The 22628-nt window shown below is 43.4% G+C and overlaps 1 protein-coding gene across 1 annotated transcript; it reads left to right on the top strand.

Annotated features, from left to right (window-relative positions):
• The first annotated feature begins 2035 nt into the window (after positions 1-2035).
• clic4 (chloride intracellular channel 4) lies at positions 2036-21978 on the top strand. The gene is made up of 6 exons (XM_063499246.1): positions 2036-2346; positions 13737-13846; positions 18025-18150; positions 18479-18585; positions 19409-19590; positions 20204-21978. The coding sequence occupies exons 1-6, from the start codon at positions 2278-2280 to the stop codon at positions 20366-20368; spliced, it is 759 nt and encodes a 252-aa protein (XP_063355316.1). The 5' UTR covers positions 2036-2277; the 3' UTR covers positions 20369-21978.
• Positions 21979-22628: the final 650 nt, after the last annotated feature.

Below are 22628 nucleotides of genomic sequence, written 5' to 3'. Positions count from 1 at the left end.
AGCTTTGAAAGACCATCGGAGAGGCTAAAGCTCAACACCACTTAAAAAGAATTACAAGTCTGGCTCTTTGGAAGCTAAATATAAGGAAGTTAGGGGTGGTTCAGAACATTTGCACAGTAGTAGGTGTAGACTTCAGTGCAGATGCAGGAGACACCTCCCTCAGAACGTGTATTTTCCCCCAGGCAGATTTACCTAAAGAAAAAAGTACTATACCATTACTCAGCAAAGCAACAATTTCTCTGACTGGGTGGATCTCTAACTGCCTGAAATATGATTGTGAATTATGAGCTTCTACCACCACTGACATTTTGTGGTAAATGTCATTATCTCCACCACACACATACGGTGTTGCGATCTCAGCAGCAGCAGCAGCAGCACGTCTCCTCCTCATGATGGCTTCCATATGCTGCAGGTTCATGACGATGAAAAACACTAAAAGGAAAAAGAGGGAGGTCCTTTTTAAAAAAAAAAAATCTGAAAAAAGTAAAGTTCATGATGGAAGGGGCTTGTGGAACAACCCAAAGTAACAGTTTTCTGCATAATTTTAGCAGTCTCTCACATTGTTATGGAGGAATTTTACTCTACTCTTCTTAACATTGCTTCAGTTCTTTGAGGTTTGCAATCACCACAGCATTTTAGTCAGGTCAGAACTTTGACTGGGCCCTAATTCTTTTCATTCCAATGTGTTTAAGCTTTAACTTTCGGACAGATGGCCTCATATCTGACTCTAGAATACTTTGGTACACAGAGGAGTTTGTTTTCAACTCAGAGACTCCGAGGTGCCCCGATCCTGTGGCTGTAAAAACAAGTGCAAATCATCACCTTTTCACTCTTTTTTTTAGAGAGAGAAGTTTTCTCCGTTCATACTTTTTTACTATTTTTCTAATTTTACTGTCATGATTTTTAACATTTAACATGCTAACTGAGGCCTGAAGAGTCTGAGACGTAGTGCTTCTGCAATGTCTCTCAGTACTACACCGTCTGACCTTTGGGTAAATTTGTTGGGATTTCCTAACCTGGCAAAATTGTAGCATTATGTTAACACATGCATGAATGTGTCAGACCAGCAGGCTGCAAAAACTTCTGCTCTTTTGCAGATGATCAGTTAATCAAGTAGATTTGATTACCTGGCTTCCACTTACCCTCCTAATTCCTAAGGAAGCAGTGAGGTTTTTTTCATAGGACTGCATAGAATCCCTAAGAAGAATTTGGTGACTCTAGGTTCTGCTTGATTTTTAAAAAATATGATTAAGATTAAGTCCAAGGTGATGTTTTTTTCCTCACCCAGAACTCTGACAACTCAACAAGATGATGCTGTTGTATTTCATCTTGGAGCTACAGCTAAGCCTCTTGTGACAGTTACACAATTCAGCAATCAAAACCACAATCGAAGCCATAAGAGTCCTTTATTGAATGACCTGTTCATAAAAGCAGTTTCTGTGTAGAAAAACTGCTTCTTGAGTTTGCAGCAGAACTTTGAATTTGACTGATTTCTCTAAAACTTAATGTCTTCTTTCAAGCAGCAATGCCTGCAGCTTACAATAAAACAGAATAGACCCAAAAAATACTTAAATAAGATAAAAAACTAAACCGAAATTTAAAATAAAGGAAAAAATTATTAAATTAAATTTATTTTATTATTATATCATTTTTTAAAAAGGAAAATATTTAAAAATTTTAAAAAAATGTATTTAAGTGTATATTTACAATAAAGGAAAGAGGTATATACATATATACATATATATATATATATATATATATATATATATATATATATATATATATATACATATATATATACACATATATATATATATATATATATATATATATATAATTATTAATTCAACTGGCTTACTGAATGATACGTACTTTTTTATGGTGCCTGTGCCACCCCTATGAAAGTCCTGGAAACGCCCCTGCTTTTTACTGGGATCCTTAGCGACCGGACTCCCTCCACCTCCAACCCTCCCCGCTGATGACGTCACGCTTTAAATATTCCCGTAGCTTCTTCACGCCGTCCTCATCACCGTCACCACCCACCCAGCAGATAGATCCTGTGGCGGGTCAGCCGTACGTGTGTAGCCTGGAAGCGTTTCTGTTGTCTGGAAGGCGCCGCTGCTCTGGTCCGCTTTGCTGTGCAGACCCTGAAGGGAAGAAAAAGGCGTCTTCGGGATTGAGTGCGCAAAAAAGGGGGGAGGCGGATAAGAGCTAAGTCGGGCGTGGTAGCGGGGAAAACTCATCTTTGTGAGGAGAAACTTCAGAGCAGCAGCCACCATGTCGCTGTCGGTCCCGCAGAACGGAGTGAAGGCGGATAGTGAGCCCGTTATCGAGCTGTTTGTGAAGGTAAGACCGCAGGATAAGTTTTTCTCTTTCTCTCTCTCGGCGAGGACACTTGGCTGAACCCACATCTGCGCTTTGTGCTCTCACGCGCTTTATTTCTGCCTCGAAAGCGAGTAATGTTAGAGATTTGCACAAATAGTGTCTCCACGCAGGACGGCTGTATGGAGGCGTGTGTTTGAAAGGCTCGGAGCTACATGTTCATTTACATCCATAAACCTCTTTGCCATTGTGGCCATGTGGAGCCTGCAGTGTCACCAGGAGGGCGGATACGGCCATCTCCCACCTCTCCACCCCTCAGCGTGGGTGAAGATCAGCCTGCCGTGCTGAAAACGGGGCGCTAATTCTGCAACAAAAGCCCGGCAGCTGTGCTTCATAAGAGTCCACCCGAAAGTGGGATACATGCTGCAGCTGCATTTTCGTGTTTGGGGCACTCAGTGGTAGATGGTATGAGAACTGACCCTGGTTCAGCTTTAAATAAGAGTGCAGGGTGTTTGATGTTTGGTTCACCAAAGCAACAAAGAGCCCTGAAGGACGAACTGCTTCACCAGTTTTCCAGCTTTGTTTCACACACAAAAGAAAGTGTGTGGCAGACAATGCTGTTGGTGCATTTTCATTAAAATTGTTTAAAGTGGGCAGTTGGGTAGCTTAATGGATGATCTCCTGCTCAGTGGAGACCCTGGTGGAGGTGGCTGTGGATGCCTGTTTTTTTTCTTTCTTTGAGCCTGATGCTTCCCAGAGCGGGAAAATGGCACCAGGAAGAATAGAGGGAGAAGCACACTGGGACTGAAGGGGGCTGGGGTAGTGGGAGGAGGCTGTGGGGTAGTGAATTAGGTGGTGGAGTGTATGGGTGTTGGTACGGCAGGCTCATAACAGCAACAGTGGATGATTGCGGCTTTGAAAACACTGATACATGCTACATATGAGAGCAATTACCCTCAATAAGCCCAATTTATAAAGGGATCCCTATCTAGGAGAACCACCTCCGTTAGATCATATCAGTTGGATGCAGTACAAACCCCGCCTCCGTCATGTTTGTGGTGTTTTTGTAGTCTCTGAGTTTAAAGAGGAGGTCTCCTCAGTGTAAAACTACAGGAACAAACCGTCCAGTGCTGCTTCTACTACTGCACTTCACTGCCTACAGGAGAGGTTACATCATCCCGAGGCCTGGAAGGTTTGCACTTGTGGCCAGCTCTTCCCTCCCAACCCCTCCCTTTCTAGCCCGCGCAGCCAGAAGTTTCTTCATTGTGTATCTTCTGGACACGTCTGCGTGGAAGTGTGCTAGCGTTTCCCTTCACTCCCTCTCACATGGCTCCGTGTTGCATGTACCAGAGTTTGACTTGTACACATCTATTATTCATGCAGCCGTTTTCACTGTGTTGCATTAAACACAGCCATGGGAGACAATGGCTGGCATGCAGGTTGCCATAGGCACATTGCTGTTAGCTGGGCCTCTGGGAACAGCTGATAACAAAGTGTGTGTGTGTGTGTGTGTGTGTGCTCTCCACACACAGCTGTCAGATCTGTTAGGCCTCTGCCACATATCAAAGCTGACTAATTATGCTTCCAGAATATCAGTTGCCACAGTGTCCATGTCTATAGATTGAGAGGCGTCAACACTGTTTACTCATTAAAAGTAGCTGGCTCACCCAGTTCAGAGACTGTTCGATTATCTTGCAGCTTTTTACCACCAGTGTTTATAGCAACAGTTGTCAAACTGCTATGGGAACACTTGCAGTGGGCTCATCAAGGGTGGGGAGGTGAAGCTCGTATTGTCTCTGTTTATTGCTCTGTCACATCAGCACAATGTGATGACTTTGTAAATGGGAGGATCGACCCTTGACCTCATCACAGCGCAGCAGATTAGATATTGTTTTTGATCATGAGTAGCTGTTGGGCTGTGGAGGGTGACTTCCTAGCATCCACCCAGCACATTAGAATACTAAATGAGATGTCGTAATTAAATGGGACAGTAAAGCCTGTGTCTATCTTTTGTTTTTGTATTATTTGTTTGAAATTGTTCCTCTTAATCACGACATCATCCAGACTTGGGAGCACATTAGACTGCTTTGACCTAAGCGCAGAGCATTGCAGACCAGTGTTTTGTGGTAATTCGTGGATGTCTGCTACCACAGTGTCAAAATATGCCAAACAGGAATGTATGAACCTCTTTGAAGCTCCCCACTGCAGGCATCATCTTTGGTAACCATGTTCAGTTTCTTTTGATGTTTTAGGTAATGGTGCTGTCTCCTGTCAGTCCCCTTTCCATGGTCACGCCAACTGTTGGACTTTTCTGTGAATAAAAGTAACCTCTGCTTAAATGTGATTGGTCAGTCGAGCTCGGGCTACAAATGTAACCTGAAAGATTCACACTTGCTCTCGCTCGCAACCTCTAAATCCTCACATTTAACACAATCATTCTGCTCTTCAATGGTTCTCACATCATTTCCTCGCCAACTTCATCTCCTTCTCTGACGATCAGCTCTCCCGCCCTGATGGCGTTCAGCTCCAACCCTTCTGCTGGTTTTGGGGGCTATCACGGTAGAAGGCGACTCTCCTCTAACCTTCCAAATTCAACCTTCAGCCTCACTTCTCCATCAAGTCTTCTCATTGTCCAGATTTCATCCTGATCTCTAGAGAGGAGAAGTCTAAAAAACACAACATTTAAGATCATAAGAGCAGCACGAGAAGCACTCCACTGAGAGTCTAAGGAGCTTAGAAAGAAAAGCGTCTGGACTTCTTTAAGTTGCTTGAAGATGTTTCACAGACACACTCGACACAGAGAAACTTTTAACTTATTTCCTCTCCGTACCAAGCCAAAGGCACAAGAGTGATGCAACCAAGGGTTAGCCCACAGACCAGTTGTTTGATTAAACGTTAGAAAACTAATCAGCCACATTTCCAAAAAGTGGAGGAAGCTTCCAGGTCTCAAGTTTCTTTCACCTGCATTTTACTTAATGGTCACAAATGAGCAGGAGCAATAACTTGTTGTGCCTACACTAACTGCCAGCATTGTAACTATAATCCTATATTCTGTTTATGGTTATTCCACATGTTTTTGGTACTGCCACCTGGTGACAGGACGCAGCAACAACATGTAAATGCCAGCATGCAAAGCTGTGCATAAGATGGGAGCACAGCCATGCTGGTTCTTTACATTTTGTGTTCATAACTCGCTCTCAAATTATTCTGTATGTTTTATTCAGTTTTCCTTACGAAATTAATTCGGGACAGGCATGCAAATGAGTCATTCTGCACCAGCATATGATCATGGGTGGATGACAGTGAATGGAATATAGATGAGTCAAAGGAAACAAACAGGCTTTATCTCCACTCGCATTTGTGCGTCTGCTGGCTGAGACTGTGCCAGGGTCACACGACCGGTCGCAAAGCCTTATGCTGCTTCCAGCTCTCAGGCCAGCAGAGGTTGAAAACATGTTCAAGAAGTGCTTTTAGGTCTGGATGGCAGACTGTTTACAATGCCATGGGAGCCGTGGAGATGAAGGCCTACAAAGCCCAGAGAGGCGCTCACAGCTATGCAGCGCTTCTGTGCGGTCAAGGAGGCTAAAACGTTGTTAGCTCGGTCTGTAAAAGAGAACAATGACAGCTCGGGTTTAACTTCATCTTAACGCGCTACACTCTGAGCTGTTTGCAGGCTTTGCCAAGATCGGCTCATCATGTTGTGCAAGCAGTTGGAGCATGTGATGGTCAGATGTATGGCTTGTATACTGCGGCTCATAACAATGCACTGCTCACCCAAAAGGTGTAACCATAAAAATGTCGGTAGTTTGAAAGGTTTAGTATCACTACCCGTAGCAGTGAGGTTCCATTTATTGTTTGTTTCTTTTCAGCATAAAATAAACCGTTCCTTTGTCCCTCGGGTGGTATTCTAGGGAACGAAGTGCTGTTTCTTTATAGGAAAATCAATAGAGCGCTTTATTTTTTGTGAGTAACGCTGCAGTCAGCATCTTGAGTTAGAGGACAGAGATTAATGGCTTGTTAGTGGTGTGGAGCTTGCTGAGCTTGTGCTGTGTGTCCTCGTTTCTGCACCATGGACTTGCTTTTGCAGCACCTGGCCTGTCACAACTTCTTCTTTGTAACTGTCTGGTTGACTGACTCTCTGGCCACTGGCCTAATCGATCTGGCAGTGTGTTATTACACCAATCTGAAATGGGGCTTTGGAACCACTCAGAAGTTAATTTATGTTCTTGCCAGTGGAGTATAACATGTACTTAAGCAACACGGCCCTAGTTGTACCTAAATAAATGGCTCTTATGTAAATGATGTTCAAATTTAAAAGCTTGAGTCATCTCATTGAGGGGCGGAAGAGCTGGTCTCATTTCTGTGCTGTTCAGTCAGGAAGCCGATGGCTAATGACGCATTTTTCAATGACAGGAAATGAGGTCAGTCCAGAGCAGCACGGATTGGAGAACTTAAGGAATGGATCCAACCACTGAGTCATGTGTTATACTATTATTGTTAAGGCTGTACCTGCCGCAGCCTCTGGCTGTAGCTCCTCTATTACTTTTATTTTCAGAGGTTGTGTGTGTGTGTGTGTGTGTGTGTGTGTGTGTGTGTGTGTGTGTGTGTGTGTGTGTGTGTGTGTGTGTGTGTGTGTGTGTGTGTGTGTGTGTGTGTGTGTGTGTGTGTGTGTGTGTGTGTGTGTGTGTGAACCCTTAAACCACATGCAGTACATCAATACTGATTGGGATTACAATCATTTGATGAAGGTGCATGCTTATTGCTGACTTGATGCTTTGCTTGTGGCAAACATTTATATATGTGGAAATGCTCAGTACTCGTGCAAAGTCAGGCTTGTCCATGAGTGTTTTGCATGTTAGATTTTTATGATGGTATAAAAAAAAAAAACTGTCGATCATGCACCAGACAGGCACTGAAATGCAGCTCGCCGGTGGGTCAGAGTGAATCCTGATGCTGTGGCTGGTGTTTGTGTAGCCACGGTCTGGGCTTCTGCCGCCATATGTGTTTCTGGCATGCGTGGTAATGGCACACTAAGGATGTGTTGATGCCAAAGGGTGCTTCATAGCTGTCTAGACAGGGCTTTTGCCCTGAAGAAATCACTACAGGGTTCGGGGTTGCTTTGATTACAACACTGTGCAGGCAGACTTCAAGTTTACTGTTAAAGGCTTGTTTTGGGTCATTTCAAAGGAAAGTGAGGAGAAACGGGCAGGAACAACGCAAACATTTGGCTTTTGTGTTTGCGAGTAAGAGCGCGTCTCCCTTTATGGTCAGTGAAGTGTTTGCAGAGGTGGGGTCGGGGCTGACCTGAGTATGCAGCTTATTGTTTGTATTAGGCACTTGAAAAAACAGCAGAGTGAGGAGTCAGTTGGTTCATGCTCGTCTCCCACATTTACTGTCTGCTCTGCCTTCATTTTGGATCTGCATTACTCATCACTTCCACTCACCCTGGGCCTGGAGAAACCTGACCTGGCTGCTGCTTATCTCCTCTGGTTATTGAGTAAACTTACATCATTGCCACAGCAAGAGTAAGCCTCTTTTAGACGTCAGCTTTCCACAACTTTCCACTGAATCTGACTGGGGGTTTTTTGGCATAGAAATCCTGTGAACAGTAGGCTTGTGTCTCAGTGGAAGTCTTAAGTTTTCCCCTGAGTGATGTCAGCCTGAGTCACAGCCACACCGAGGATGTTGCGATGTTTCCATGTCCCAGCAGAATCCGACTCCTCTGCACACTCGGGCATCCACCCTGTCTCAGGTTGGAGTGATTCAGCCAAGAGGCCAAATCTGACTGGCTGATTTGGTCAGTCTGCCAGGAACCCTTTTAAGTACATGAAACTTACTTCACATGTTGAATTATTGCTCATCTTCATTTCTTACTTTTTCTGATTTTCATCAAACGGCTGCTGAATTCAGATTGATTTATTTGGGCAGACTTGACAGGCTGCTTGGTATTAACATAAAAATGCTGGCATTTAACAATGTTTTTTTGTTATCCATAATCTACTTTATGTTTTTATATCTTCTTTATGATCAGCTTGGTCTATAAAATGTCTCAGAAGTCCAAACACTGGATAGTTTATGCGTGTAAAAGTTTTTAATACAGATTTTTTATTTTTATCTTAAATAAAACTTGATTAAAAATTAATTAGATCCTTTCCGAATAAAATAAGAACATATTATTATTTTTATTCCTTTTGTCGTCTTATTCATAGACGTCAGCTTATGAATAAGGCGGTGACATATACAGAGTCAGTTCATGTACAACTAGGAAAGTTTCTGGAGAAAATGCCACAGCAGAACTTCTGTATTTTCAGTTATTTTACATTGTTAAATATTAAAATTGGCTGTGGTGTGGCTGACCCTCACCCTGCCATGTCTGACAGTGTGTCTAATGAATTCCAGCCTGACTCTGTTTAGCTTAATCATTCAATGCCAGCGTAAGCTGACAAACCACGAGGGGAAAAAAGCGGGCAGTTTTTGGGTCCAGCTTCTTTTAATCCTACCTTGGCCTATATGTGTGTGAGTGTGTGTGTCCAGCAAACAGGGAGAGGCGCTGCCATGACGCTAGCAGGGCTGCCCACCCTCAAACGGACATTCCTGCAGTGTGTCGAAGCAGCCGAGCTCCAGAGCTCGTTACTTTGTCAGTTCCTTATTCGGTCAAGTGTGGCTTGAACTCGCTGAGCAGCCCAACCTATTTAGAATGTGAAGTGTGGGGAGGGGAAGGCGAGGGCCGCCACGTTACTAAAATTAGGCGGTGAGCAGAGATTGGGAGGACTGGGCCCAGCATGAACAGGATCATTGTCCTCAGCTGCTCACTGTAGAAGCTGTGATATCACACCGCTGCTCTAGAAAAGGAATGTCTGTCTTAGATAATGTTGAGAGCCTTTCTGTGAGTGAGTGAGAAAGGTGTGGGGAGCACATTAAGCAACTCTTTTATGTGCCAGGTTGTAAAATGTTACTGGACTGCAGTGGATAAAAGGATACCTTGCGTCCCAGTTAAAAGTACAGCCATCTTTAAGAGCTCAGATGGCAATGAAACGTTCAGGAATCCTTGTCATCACTGCTGAGATCTGTTGGACATTAACAGGGACGTTCCTGACTGGCTTAGTGATTTAAATAGATGACACACAACAGGCGCTGGATGAAGTTAAACGTTGTCTCTACAGATACTGCGTGTGACTTTAGATGATTTAAAACCATTAATCAGATTCTTAAGTAAACAAAATGCATTTTAAACGTTTGAGTGGATTTTTGTGGATAAAACTGCACACAGACTGCAGTTCCACTTTGTTATGTTATAGTTTCAGGTGTGCAGGTCTGCTAGAGTAAGAGGCTTCGTGGAGATCTTTAAATGCCTTCTAATTTTTAATTTTATTTATTTTAATTTTATTTTCCATATTTACAAGAGGAGGATACTACACTGCACAGCACCAGCTATGCACTTTATGTAGATTTCAAAGAGGTCTCAACTGAGTGTTATCCCCACTTTAAGGTGGATGAAAGCCTCACAACCCAGCGTGCTTCTGCAGTGCTTTGATGTTGGAAATGAAGGATGTTGAAAAGTAATTTCCACCTTACTTGATTCGATCTCCTGGGGTGCAGCCCAGGCTAGTGAGGGGTGGCTGTGTAGCATCTGAGACCCAACAGTGAGCTGGCGTTGTACAGTAATGCATAAAGAAACATGACACTTTGCTAATATCCCCGCTGACGCCTGGCAAGGGAAGTAATGTTGAACCATCCAATAGGAAAAAACGTCGATGAGGAAGTGATGAGCGGTGTGACCTCAGCGCGTTCAAGACGAGTTGGCTGCTTGTCATGCGCCCTTCCAGTGTCTCCAAGGAAGTCCTGGCCTACTCCTGCTGGTAATTGGCTGACATGAGAAGGTGATCAGCTGATGCAGCTCACCTGGGCTTTCCAGGCTATAAAAGATGACTTACTCTCTTTGATTTAACAGAAACTAGTGTGCACTCCCTCCATGTCACACACTTGGAGCCAGTTTGTGCCGGTTGTCCTGGGTACCGCTGCCTGCATTCCTCTGTGTGTTTTGTTCTAAATATCTGTTTGGTCAACTTGCTGTGCCTTGGAATTGTTTTGCTGGCAAGGAAAACTTGAGCTTGTGGGAGTGGCTGGTAGAAAGGACCACTTTGTGTTGTCGTCTTCTGTTACTTTGACTTGTGTTTTGACTTAGTTGTTACATCACTGGCTCCACGAAGAAAGGGAAAGGGGAAGTGATAAGAGGTATGACCTCACTGGCTGGAGAAGTCTGCGTGTGTTTGCCCACACAGACCCACCCTCATTGTACTCGTCGATGCGTCACACTGTCCTGAACTCCTAGATAACATCCAAGATTAAACATGACTCACACCCTTCATCAAGCAGCTGTGTGTGCTGGGATTAAATAAACAAGCATCTGCTGACTTACCATCCACTGAGCCTAAAATAAAGCTGGAGAGCCTGTTGGCAGCAGTCAGCTGTTGCTGCTGTGGGCCAGACGTTATTGCAGCAGATTTGCATTTGTGTGAATCTGTGAACGATTTCTGCAAAGTGCGAAGTTTCTTTTTTTTTTTTTTAACAAATAATTATTGTGTGTACTTCTTGTAAAATGTGCTTCTTTCCAAACTCGTGGGCTTTGCCTTATAAAGATTTTCTCCCCTAACTACAGTTTTATTGCCTTTTTTTGCTTGCTAGCTGATGACGTACCCGGCGATCTACAAACAGAAAGTGCTTTGTGCTGAAGCCCTTTCCTGAATGTCACACCTTAATAGAGGCCTTCTGGAAAGTGTCAGTTGGGCCCATAGGCTCCATATTAGAAGAAAAAAAGAAATCTAAGGTTTTCTGATTCTTCTGGATTTATTTTGGCTATTTTAAAAGCAGAAGTGCTTAAAATGTCAATCAAAAGCCGTTCATTTAGTGCCTGGCAGCTGCTCCCGAGGAGCACGTCGGAAATGCAGCTCCACCAGCATCACTGCTTAAACTAAACAAAGCGCCGTCTTCGGCGGGAGGAACAGGACATTTCTGGAATAGTTTCTCCCTCCTCTCCGAATGCCCAACCCCCCTCTGACTCCACAGAGGGGCCCAGGATAAGGGGTAAGGGATAAAGAGGGAAGAGAAGGAGGAGGAAGAAACAAGAGGGCCAAAAAGCACACTGAAGCTTACTATCTTTCCTCTTCTTCACGCTTTAAGCATCCGTTACCACTTGTTCTCCCTCCTGTTGGTTAGCACCACATGATCCCCAGTTTCCTTCTGGTTTCCTGTAATCTCTCTCTCTGTGTCTGCAGCCTGCTCTGCTGCAGAGTCCAGAGAGTAGGAGTCTGAATGCCCAGAACCTGAAATTGCACTGAGACAGGAAGAAAAAATGAAATGTCTTTCTCAGCTGCTGTGGCCTTCTGTCTCACCACTCGACGTGCAGAACTCAGATGAACTCTCCTTGAAAGCGGTTCACTGAGTGGACGTGCAGTAACATCTTCATAAATGACATTCAACAGTGTATTTGCATTTTATCACCACCAAAAGAGAGCTGGCTGCAGACCGCTCACCTGTGCATTGTAATCCCTTTTCACAATGCATGCATTGCTTTCCATGTCATACGTTCTGGCCATTGCCATGGGAACAGTTGCTGTGCTGCGTTACCACCCTTGATGCAGACCTGAATGCTTCTCTGTAGGTGTAGCGCTGCGGGGAAAATGGAGTAATCATCCCATTGATGTCTTTCTGATCCCCTTAGGTTCAGCTAATGCTAGTCCAGCACTTCAGGGCTAAAGCCTTATTTTGGAATTGAATCGTGTAATGTGAAAAGGGGACTTTCATTTGCTAAACAATGGCAGTGATCTAATCCAAGCTTTTCAGATATTGAATTCAGAGAGGGAGAGGGAGAGGACAGTGGCAGTACAATGGGAGCCAGCAGGCAGATCAAACAGAGCCGTCTCACTGGGCGTCACACAGAGGACAACAGCAGCCAGCCTGTCCACAGCAGCAAGGAGCTGCTGCACTGACTGAACCCTCCATAACAAAGCGCCCTATTGAGGACCTGCATATCTGACATTAAAAAATATATATTTTTAAAGTTAAAAATCATTTGAATCTTATGTTTATTCAGCACTCTTTTGCAAATTGGTGGTATTTATGTGTGATTTGTATATCTTTTGCATTACTTGGTATAGCAGACGCCTCTGTGCAGGTGGAAAAAGGCTGAAAAGGACTAAAGAAGCAAAGCTGAAGGGAATGAGCAGCGAGTGACGTCACACGAGGCAGACAACAAAAAATAAATGACATTCAGCCTATTCAGAGGCTCTGCTACAGTTATCCACTGAATGAATAAGTGGATTCCAGAGTGCCAGGGTTTCAATGACCTCCATGTATGTCCTTGTTAATAGAATAGCTTGGCAGGGTTGGTTACCACAGAGCGCACGAGCTGGATGATGGAGGTTGTTGTGTGTCTGCTTTTGTGAATATTGAAGAGGAAGTACAAAGAAAATGCCATTTTTCTCAATGCATGTTTTTAAAAATGACAATTAAGAAAAGAAAGTAAGCAGGATTTCTTTAAGACACCGCGTAAAACTCTTAATCGGATGAAACGCTTACTCTGCCTTCTGATGTGGAGTCCAGATGATATTTGTGCTCATGTCTCTGAGTTGCGCAAAAGATCATTTAACTGGAAAAAAAAAAAATCTGGAGTAAAACTAATAAAACAGCCAGCTGTATGTATGTGTGTGTGTTTGTGCGCAGATTAATTTCCTGCATTATTCCCTAGTTTTGCAGTACTTAGGCTGAACTGCTATTGATTTGTTTTATTTTTTAAACAGATTAAATTTAATATCCAAATAGCGTCTTTACCGCGCTCCTTCCCATCACTAAACGATGAGTGTGCGTCATTCATTTGGAGCGCACACGCCACTTCCATTGATCTCGTTCCCCCCACAACTCGGCCTTGTTTTTGTGCAGTCTGGCTAAGAAGGAAGCACAAGGCTATCTGAGCCTTAATCACTCTACAAGTTTCCTGTTGCTCTTAGGCTGTGGTTCTCCAAATGGAAGGGGGAAGTGTGCAGACGCCTTTAAAGGCAAGTGAGTCTGTTCTTCAGTCTTTCCCTCCTGCTCGAGTCTGAAAGAGTCATTGTGTGAAACGGGCCCCTCTGGGTGAGCGCAGCAAAGCGCCTAGGTTGTGCAGTACAGCTGAAATCTCTATCAAGGTTATCAGGACCTGTTTGTGTTTTGGACTAAACAGTAAGCAAAGTGCTGTCGGTCATGGGAACCAGTCATACGTGCTTTTAGATCTTTGTCTGCTAGATTGGGTTGTATGCCAGTGGTAATTAAATGTGAGATGCTTCCACCCATCTTTTGTGTACTCAGGTCTCAGGAATGGTACCTGGAATATGTTTCTAGTGGTTAATCCTTCTCCTCTGTCTGTGTGTTTGTTGAAGGCGGGAAGTGATGGTGAGAGCATTGGGAACTGCCCCTTCTCCCAGAGACTCTTCATGATTCTGTGGCTGAAAGGAGTCGTCTTCAACGTCACTACTGTGGATCTAAAGAGGTGAGCGCTGTTCTCTTTCCTCTATAATCATCTGTTCCATCATTTTTCCTTCTTTGTTAGCCTACTGGAGCGTTCCTGGGCGTTTCCCAGTGTACTGCTTTGATCCAGCCCCGCCTCTGACACACTCACTGCTTCCCCACTGCTTATTTGGTTTTCCCATGACCCCTTCCCAGGCCAGGGAAAATTGGGGGAAACTAAACATTCAGACTCTGGAGAGGTTATTTTAAGATTCTTGACTCTGCTCACTTCCTGCCTAGAATTTGTTGGGCAACTGTCTTTTTTTTTTTTTTTAAACCACTGGGATCAGTGATCCTCTGCAATTTTTTTTTTTTTCCTTGCCAGCTGCAAGCCAACACACTTTCACATGTGGATTCCAGTACTAGGAGCTCCAAACAGACTACGTTTCCGTCTGTATGATTCATCTAAATACTCCCTAAATGTTTATCCACTTGTTAGGCCTGATTATTTTGAGCTGTATCCACCAGTCAGATGGACGCCTGGTTTCTGCAGTCTCTATTTATGTGTCTTTAGATTTTTAAGATTACCGACACTGGTTTCCACAGTGTCGTTCATCCTTTGTAGCAACAGCAGAGATGCATTTGATAAAAGCGTTTCCTTTGTTTTTTGTTTTTTTAGACCGCTCACAGGAGGAAAGTAAGAGCCATTTGACTAGTGGCTTAATTTTCACACATGCCTTGACGTTCAGGATGAGTGCATGGGTTTGGGTATTTTGCATATATTTTCCTCCCGGGTAGAAGGTCTCTGTGTGAGGCAGTGAATAACGTCCACTGCTTTTGCTGTAGCTGGCCAAAGGCCATATTTGCTGCAGAAGCAAAAAAAAAATATATTGTTATTGTTTCTTTTTGTTTCCGTTGGGTAGGTAGCAGCCAGTTAATCAAATGCATTTGAGTAACTGATCATCAGGAAGTGTGAGCACTGCTATAAAAGCTGAATTTTGTCAGTTTGCTGGTCTGGTCTGGACCAGCAAACTGACAAAGTGCTGGTCCAGTGTTAACAGGATGTCAAGAAGGAACAACATCAGTAATCTCAGAGAAGCAACTGCTGCTGCTCATCAGTCTGTGAAAGAATGTGCTCATCATTCTGCAGTGAGAGAGATTATTCACAAGTCGCAAACATTCAACACAGCTGTGAATCCTCACAGCAGTGGGTGTCCCAGCATACTGACCCCGTCAGACCGTGCAGTGCTGAGGGGAAAAGTGCAAGAACTGCAGGGAAAGTGCAAAAAAATCCCACGAGCTGCAGCTTGGACTTCACAGGTGTCAGTTTGCATGTGTTAAAAGTTAGGAAAACCTGTAAAGTGTGGCCTCTTTGGAAGGGTTGTTGGGAGTAGGGCAGGGCAATATGGCCAAAAATATTTATCACGAAATATATTTGAAAATTTGCAATAACGATATAACTGATGCAAAACAAAATACTTTACAACTCCACAACTTTGTTAGTGCAAAAAACCCCCATAAATGTATTTTCACTTAAACAAGCAGCTGTTTTTTATGTGCTTTAAAGTTATATATTATATAAAAATGTAACAGTGCAAATGCAAATTCTTTGCTGACAGTTTAACCAAAAGGCATTTCAAGTGGAAACTGGCCGACATATCCTCAGCATAACCATGTATAACATCCACAAAACTTAAAAAGAGGTTATACACACACAATACGGTAATATTATGTTGAAGCACAGTACGTATCACTCCGCGAGGCTCCTGCCTACGATAGCCGTAATTAGTGATGCGCGAATCATGAACGAATCGTTCAATACTCGAGAATCACTTTACTGACTCATGAATCATGATTCACAAGCCCAACTGACTCACTGACTCATCCCTGTTGCTGTTAGCAGCAATATATCTAGCTTATAATTAAAATTGTGGAGAAAAACACAACATCCAGTATCTTAACAAAAACATTTCTGCTCTGAACTGGAAGAAAAAACCGAGTAGAAGCTCACATCAAGACAATATCCTCGGTTCACAGTAGCATCGCTCTGCTAACATGCTAACAGCACATTTGAGCTACTCACCCCCTCCTTTCCTGTGCTGAATCGTAGAGCCAGCGAGTCACTCAGGACTCGCTAACCCCCTCCCTCCTGTGCTGAATCGTAGAGCCAGCGAGTCACTCAGGACTCGCTAACCCCCTCCCTCCTGTGCTGAATCGTAGAGCCAGCGAGTCACTCAGGACTCGCTCACCCCCTCCCTCCTGTGCTGAATCGTAGAGCCAGCGAGTCACTCAGGACTCGCTCACCCCCTCCCTCCTGTGCTGAATCGTAGAGCCAGCGAGTCACTCAGGACTCGCTAACCCCCTCCCTCCTGTGCTGAATCATAGAGCGAACGAATCACTCACTCACTCACCCCCTCCCTCCGGGCTCACAGCTTCTTCTTCTTGGTTGGCAACCAATGTTAAGGCGCATTACCGCCCCCTGGCTCACGGCTCAGTGGACATTTAGATGAGAAAATATATACTTGACACATTTAAGGAAAATACTAATAAAATAATGTTCCCTTTAGAAATTTTTTTGCTCTTTTTTGCTTTATAAAATTGTTTTCTTTTAGAATCACTCATCTTAGCAGTAGGATTTACATGAAAAGAGAAAAGAAATTAAGTTTGAGTGAAAATGTACATTTTTTGCACTCTCTGGTCAACTGACTCAGTGAATCAAATGACTCAAAAAACCCGATTCACTTTGGTGAGTGACTCATTAAAACTCGATTCAGTAAAAAGAATCAAATTTACCATCACTAGCCGTAATGCTCCGACAATCCATCAAGCGGTGCGGCTTCGTAGCTTAGCAAAGTCGTACTAAAACATTTTTGACAGATTTTCGAGCGCCGTGTAGCACATAAAATCGGTTCGGTAATAACGACGGCCCGCTTGCATGCGCTACCAAAAATTGTGCTTTTGTTGTGTATCTGACGGACGAAAGCCAAACCAGTTCCACACCACTGAAGCACCATTTTTACAAACCAATTCTGGTTCATCCGTTTCACTCAACGATAAGCTTTCGCCCTTCTCATTCTCTGTCGCCGTCATGCTTTTTCCGCCGTGTGCGTATGAAAACGAAGGCACTGCGCGTGCGCGTTTTACCCATATTCTATCGCGATATTTCATTTTCTTAGGCAATGATAACATACCGGTGTTACCGTGAACAGTATGATATGGCCCAGCCCTAGTTGGGAGAAAGCCTCTTCTCTCGGTTTGGGTTTGCGAAGCTGCATCTGAACAAACCAGGAGACTGATTCTGTAAGTTACTGTACTTGGTCTCACACACTTTCTGCAGTTCGTCTGGTTTTTGTTGAATAGATAACAACACAGCATAACGTGCCATGTGTTTTTTCTCATTTTAAAACCTGCAAAGAACCGTTTTTATTTTATTTATTTATTTTAACTGAAAGTGGGACTAGTTTCATGGCTGTACTACAGATTCTGGTGACACGGCATGTGTAATTTTGGGTCAGCAGTAAAATGGCAACCAAGTCAAATATGGTGTTTTATTTCTTCTTGTCGTCTTTCAAGGCTCTCCTGTTTTTCTGTGATTCGAGGCAGTTCCTTCCTCACTCCTCGGTGATAATCGGAGGGCATGTCACTTCCCCCTGACATGCCAAAGAGTTGAAGTAATTTCCCCTTTTTTCTGCCCTTAAATGGTTTGTCCCAAAGCTCGCCATCATTATGGGCATGGACTCAAAAACCTGCACTGTTGGATAAATGATGTTGATGGTATTATTAATATCGGTCACACTGTTTAGACAAACCCATCAGCGGCTGAGTCACTGCTGTTTTGTTGTTTTTATACTGAAGACTCATTCAGCACATGCTCATTGCTGTTTGTGTGTCAGCCTCATCTGCCTGCCAGAGACATCTGGCACGAAATGTGCTGGTTTGAAGGCCACAGAGAAAAAAGGGGACAAAACAGCAAGCAGCACAGCGGCTCCAGCTGGAGGAGGAGGAGGGGGGTTGTAGAGGTCTGAAAAGACATGCAGCAGAAACGCAGCCCTTTAAATATTTGAACTTAAAGTAATTACACAGTATATTATACACACAGTATTAAGTTAAATCTCTGGTTCCTTTTGTGGGGATAAAAGCAGATTTTACATGTTAGAAACAAGCTCCTGGATTGGTTCTGCCTTCATCTGCCCACTGACATTTTTCCACTCCGTGTCCCAGGAAGCCCGCAGACCTCCAGAACCTGGCCCCCGGCACGCACCCGCCCTTCATCACCTTCAACGGCGAGGTCAAAACTGACGTCAACAAGATCGAGGAGTTTCTTGAGGATGTTCTCTCCCCGCCCAAGTGAGTGCTTTCGCTTTCAAACTCCTGCGATGACTGCTTGCCACACCTAGACACCAAACACCCCCCACTTATGATTAACTGCACCATGAGCAGTTAATTACAGAGCCTTTTGTTGATCGTAAATGACGATTAAATAAAGTTTTGCGGTATTTATTTTATTGTCAACACATTTTATGAGCCTTCCACTTATGTGTGTTGGTGTCTGTCAGTAGTAAATGGGGCTATTATTGAGCTGTTCTTTGCTCATTTTTATTTTCTAATGATGTCTGCACAGAGAAAATGTAAAATAACAGCAGCATATGTGGCTTCATATGTGTTTATTTTGCAGGTACATCAAGCTTGGTGCAAGACATCCTGAGTCAAACACCGCTGGCATGGACATCTTTGCCAAGTTTTCTGCATACATCAAGAACTCCAAACCAGATGGGAACGAGGGTAAGTCTTTACGCGCGTGCACGCGGGAAGGTGCAGGACTCCGGAGCAGAGATATAGAAACCTTTCAGCTTCAGTGTGTAGTGTGCTTTATTGGTTGCTAGGTGACACTGGTAGCCCTGCCTGGATTGGTGGATTATAGCCTGACTCGAGAACACACAGCGCTTTTGTTCTGCTACCTCCTCCTGTCCTTTCGCTCCCAGTCTCACCTGGAACTTTCTAGAAAAGTGCACAGCCATGATCCAGAGAGCGAACTGGTGCTCATAACCTCACCCTCGTTCCAGATTTATGTCGCCCACAGTCTGTAAACGACTGTCAGAAATTTAATATATTATTGGAATAATGTGAAGAAAAAGTAGTCTATTGTCTTTGAAATCCCGTTGTGTCCTTCTTTGGGGGGAAATGTGGGAGTATGATGTTTTGGAATGTAAAAAAACAGACTTATCATATCATGTTTTAGTTGGCTGATCTCCACTCTGAGAAAATATCAAACCACAGTGAGCTGGATGTGAAAGCCAAGGCTATGTCAACAGAGTTAGAGAGTGAATGTCATGGTTCAGTGATAAGTTACGGGTTAGATCTACTGTCAAACCACTACACCTCGTATGTGTTCATTCATGACATACTTTCTATTTGTGGAATGAATTCTTTAGTATCTGTAGATGGGTGGAGTGTGAGGACAAACTATCACCTGTGCATTCCTTTTGAGATGGCATTTGAACTTATAAAAGTGCTCTCATATTTATAAAGTGCTCTCTGTGTGCGTCTCTTGATGAAATGCTGCCACCGTGTGGTTGCTCTGCAGTAACCGTCTCCTTCTTTGCAGCTCTAGAGCGCGGGCTGCTGAAGACCCTGCAGAAGCTGGACGAGTATCTTCGCTCGCCGCTGCCCGACGAGATCGATCACAACAGCATAGAAGACGTCAAAGTTTCTAACCGCAAGTTCTTGGATGGGGACGAAATGACCCTGGCTGACTGTAACCTGCTGCCCAAGCTGCATATAGTCAAGGTGAGTCGTGAAACACACCTGCAGGCGTTGTCATTTAACCACCGAATCAATGTTTTTTTAAGAAGAGAGCGTACAAGCTGTACTTGAGGAATCTCTCGCCTCATGCTTCAATTACTGGAAAAAATGAAAATGGTTCTCGTGTAATTCTCAGGCTAATTAATCTGAATAAAGGAGAACACCTGTGTGCATGCTCGGGCTGGTCGGATAGAAACGGCTCATTGTTTGGAACTTAAGCTTTTCAGTCACCAGCAATGAGGCTGCTGTTCATGCTTCTGAAAATAAACTGAAAGGTCCTAATATATCTCTACAGGGCAGTTAATTTTCTTAGTTTGTGATCATTTTAGAAATTAATTTTCAAGAAAATACTAAAAACATTTTCCCACAGCCCAAGGTTATATATTAAAATGCTTTAGCAAATATTGGTGCATCATCAGAAATTTTGCCCTTGCCACTCTATACTGTTTACTTTTCACTGCTCTGCTTCAAAAATTACCCAGCTACCCCGGCTCCCTTGATAAATTTTAACAGTTAACCTTTAATGTGTCATATTTGTGGAGTTTTTGGGACATCAACAGTGTGATTGAATGACTCGTGTTCCCCTTCGTTCTTTCAGGTGGTGACTAAGAAGTACAGAGGCTTCGAAATCCCCAAAGAGATGACGGGCATCTGGAAGTACCTGAACAACGCCTACACACGCGAAGAGTTCACCAACACCTGCCCCAGCGACAACGAGATCGAGATCGCCTACGCAGACGTAGCCAAGAGGCTGGTCAAATGAGCTCCTCCGTCGCGACCGCCTCCTTCCATCCCCACCACCTCTCTACACTCCCCTGCACCTCCCCATCCTCGGCACCGGGACTGATGTGCTCATTCATCATAAAGGAAAAAAAAAAACTTTGGACTTCGTTTCCTTCTCTCCTCATCTAGAGTGAACTCCATGCATGAACCCTTGGTCATTCATTTCTTTTTTTTCTTCCGGTCATTATGAAGGTCTGTTTAGTTGAATCACCCTCGCTCATATTTGTCCCCTTTAATTGCTTTTTGTTTTTCATTTGCCAATGAATGTTGTGAGGCGATGGAGAAGCAGCCAGGCGTGTACGTCAGTGCTTGTCGATGCTGGGAGTCAAGCGCGCTCCCTGATAAGTGACCTTCAAGCTGACCTTTCCTCCGTATGCAGGGGGAAAGGCCACACGCTGGTATTTCACTGTCGTCTGTTTAAATTTCACTGTCGTCCGTTTCTTGGATTTCTGAAGACTAAGAAGCTTTTTTTTCTTTCCCCTCATCTTTGTTTATGTAAACAGTGTTGACGCTTCAGTGTTTTTTGGCTCAAGTATTTGACAGGTTAAAATAGAAGCTAATCCAAACCTAAGTGGTCGACATATCAACTGAGAGATGCTTTATTTTAATGTTGAGCTGTTTAAAATAAATGAGAATATTTGTAACTGCAGGTAAATCTACCTGGCAACCATGCTCTGATTTCCTCACTGCCCTAAGTGGGCACAAGTCTTGTAGAACTGTAGGAAATTTCCCGTACTGCTTGCAGAAGTAACAGCAGGAAAAATGCAGCCTGAGGTCTAAGAAATATTCACCTGTATGTAGCTTATTATTGCCTTTGAAAGCGGCTGTTTTAATCAGTAGAGTTTATTCTCATATCGAACACGTCGTGCTTACTGTAGCCGTAGTTTGGATTATACGTCATGAACCAAAAATGGGGGGGGGCACATTATTCTGGTCTCACTGTGGATGACAAATGAAGAAACCACACACGCTCACCGTCTCCTGCTTCATAACACACAGGTTGAAGGACACTAATGCTGGGTTGAGCACCAAGAAAAGCAACTCTAAAGATATTTATGACTAAAAAAAAAAAGAATAGAGGAGAGTAGCAATGAAGGAACAGCTGTTCAGATTTCTGTCATCAGTCCGTATGTAGATCGATCTCTGAGGTAGCGAATGTAGTAGCTCCAAAAAGTGCTTTAGTGTGGATAAAGCAAAACCTGTTTTTGTTTTCTCCCATTTGCCATGTTTTTCTTTTTTTTCCTTTCATGAATTTGTTATAAAACAAATCTGATGGAAAAGGAATTGTAAATATTTGTTTTCATTGCTCAGATTGTAAATTGAAAGCATTTCATCTGAACCTTTGAGGAAACGTGGGCCTTTTTCTTGCCTGCTTGGATTTGAACACTAGAGAAAGCATCTCCTCTTTGCCTTACTCGTTTCTCTCTGCAGATGTTTCGCAGGAAGGATTTTTGTTTTACGATATCATTTCATGACAACGTGAGTGTGGCGTTGTACCAAGAAAATATCCAAGCTATGTCATTGTTTTGGGTTTTTGTTTTTTTTTTGGTTTTTTTTTAACAATATTGACTGAATTAAATAAACTTCTTATTGGCACTCGGGGCTTGTGTGTTTGTTTAAACCATCAGTGTTTTAGTTACATTTCACAGCCCAAAGCAACATCCCATACCAAATGAAACTAGCTAAATTCACTTAAACCTTATATTGTAACATAAAGAGTCTAAATCCATCAGTGTGAAGATCTGCTAAGGTGGTAAAAGTGAAGAGGACGAGCCCTCTTTTAACAGGAAGATGAATTTGAAAAGCGTAGTTAAAGCCCTAATGTCACTCTAGACGTGCTGGAATGAAAAAGAGGACAAGATGTGTGTGAAAAGCCTGACAGGGACTAGAAAGAGAGAGCAGATTTCTCCTGTATTGGCTTCCCTTCATTGGCTCCCTGTTAAATCCAGAATTCAAAATCCTGCTCCTCACATACAAGGTCTTAAATAATCAGGCCCATCCTGTAATGACCTTGTAGTACCATATCACCCTATTAGAGCACTTCGCTCTCACACTGCAGGCTTACTTGTTGTTCCTAGAGTATTTAAAAGTAGAATGGGAGGCAGAGCCTTCAGTTTTCAGGCCCCTCTTCTGTGGAACCAGCTTCCAGTTTGGATTCGATTAGGCTTTAAACTTTCCTTTTTGCTAAAGCATATAGTTAGGGCTGGACATGGTGACCCTGAATCCTCCCTTAGTTATGC

Source organism: Pelmatolapia mariae, linkage group LG16_19, assembly GCF_036321145.2.
Source record: "Pelmatolapia mariae isolate MD_Pm_ZW linkage group LG16_19, Pm_UMD_F_2, whole genome shotgun sequence".
NCBI classification, from domain to species: domain Eukaryota; kingdom Metazoa; phylum Chordata; class Actinopteri; order Cichliformes; family Cichlidae; genus Pelmatolapia; species Pelmatolapia mariae.
This window is presented reverse-complemented; position numbering and strand designations above follow the sequence as displayed.

Bases quoted from the DNA above. Each gene is read 5' to 3' on its own strand.
- clic4 (XM_063499246.1), top strand. From the start codon at position 2,278: ATGTCGCTGTCGGTCCCGCAGAACGGAGTGAAGGCGGATAGTGAGCCC. The intron at 18,151-18,478 runs GTGAGTGCTTTC...TTTATTTTGCAG, and splicing joins GATGTTCTCTCCCCGCCCAA to GTACATCAAGCTTGGTGCAA. The intron at 19,591-20,203 runs GTGAGTCGTGAA...TCGTTCTTTCAG, and splicing joins CCAAGCTGCATATAGTCAAG to GTGGTGACTAAGAAGTACAG.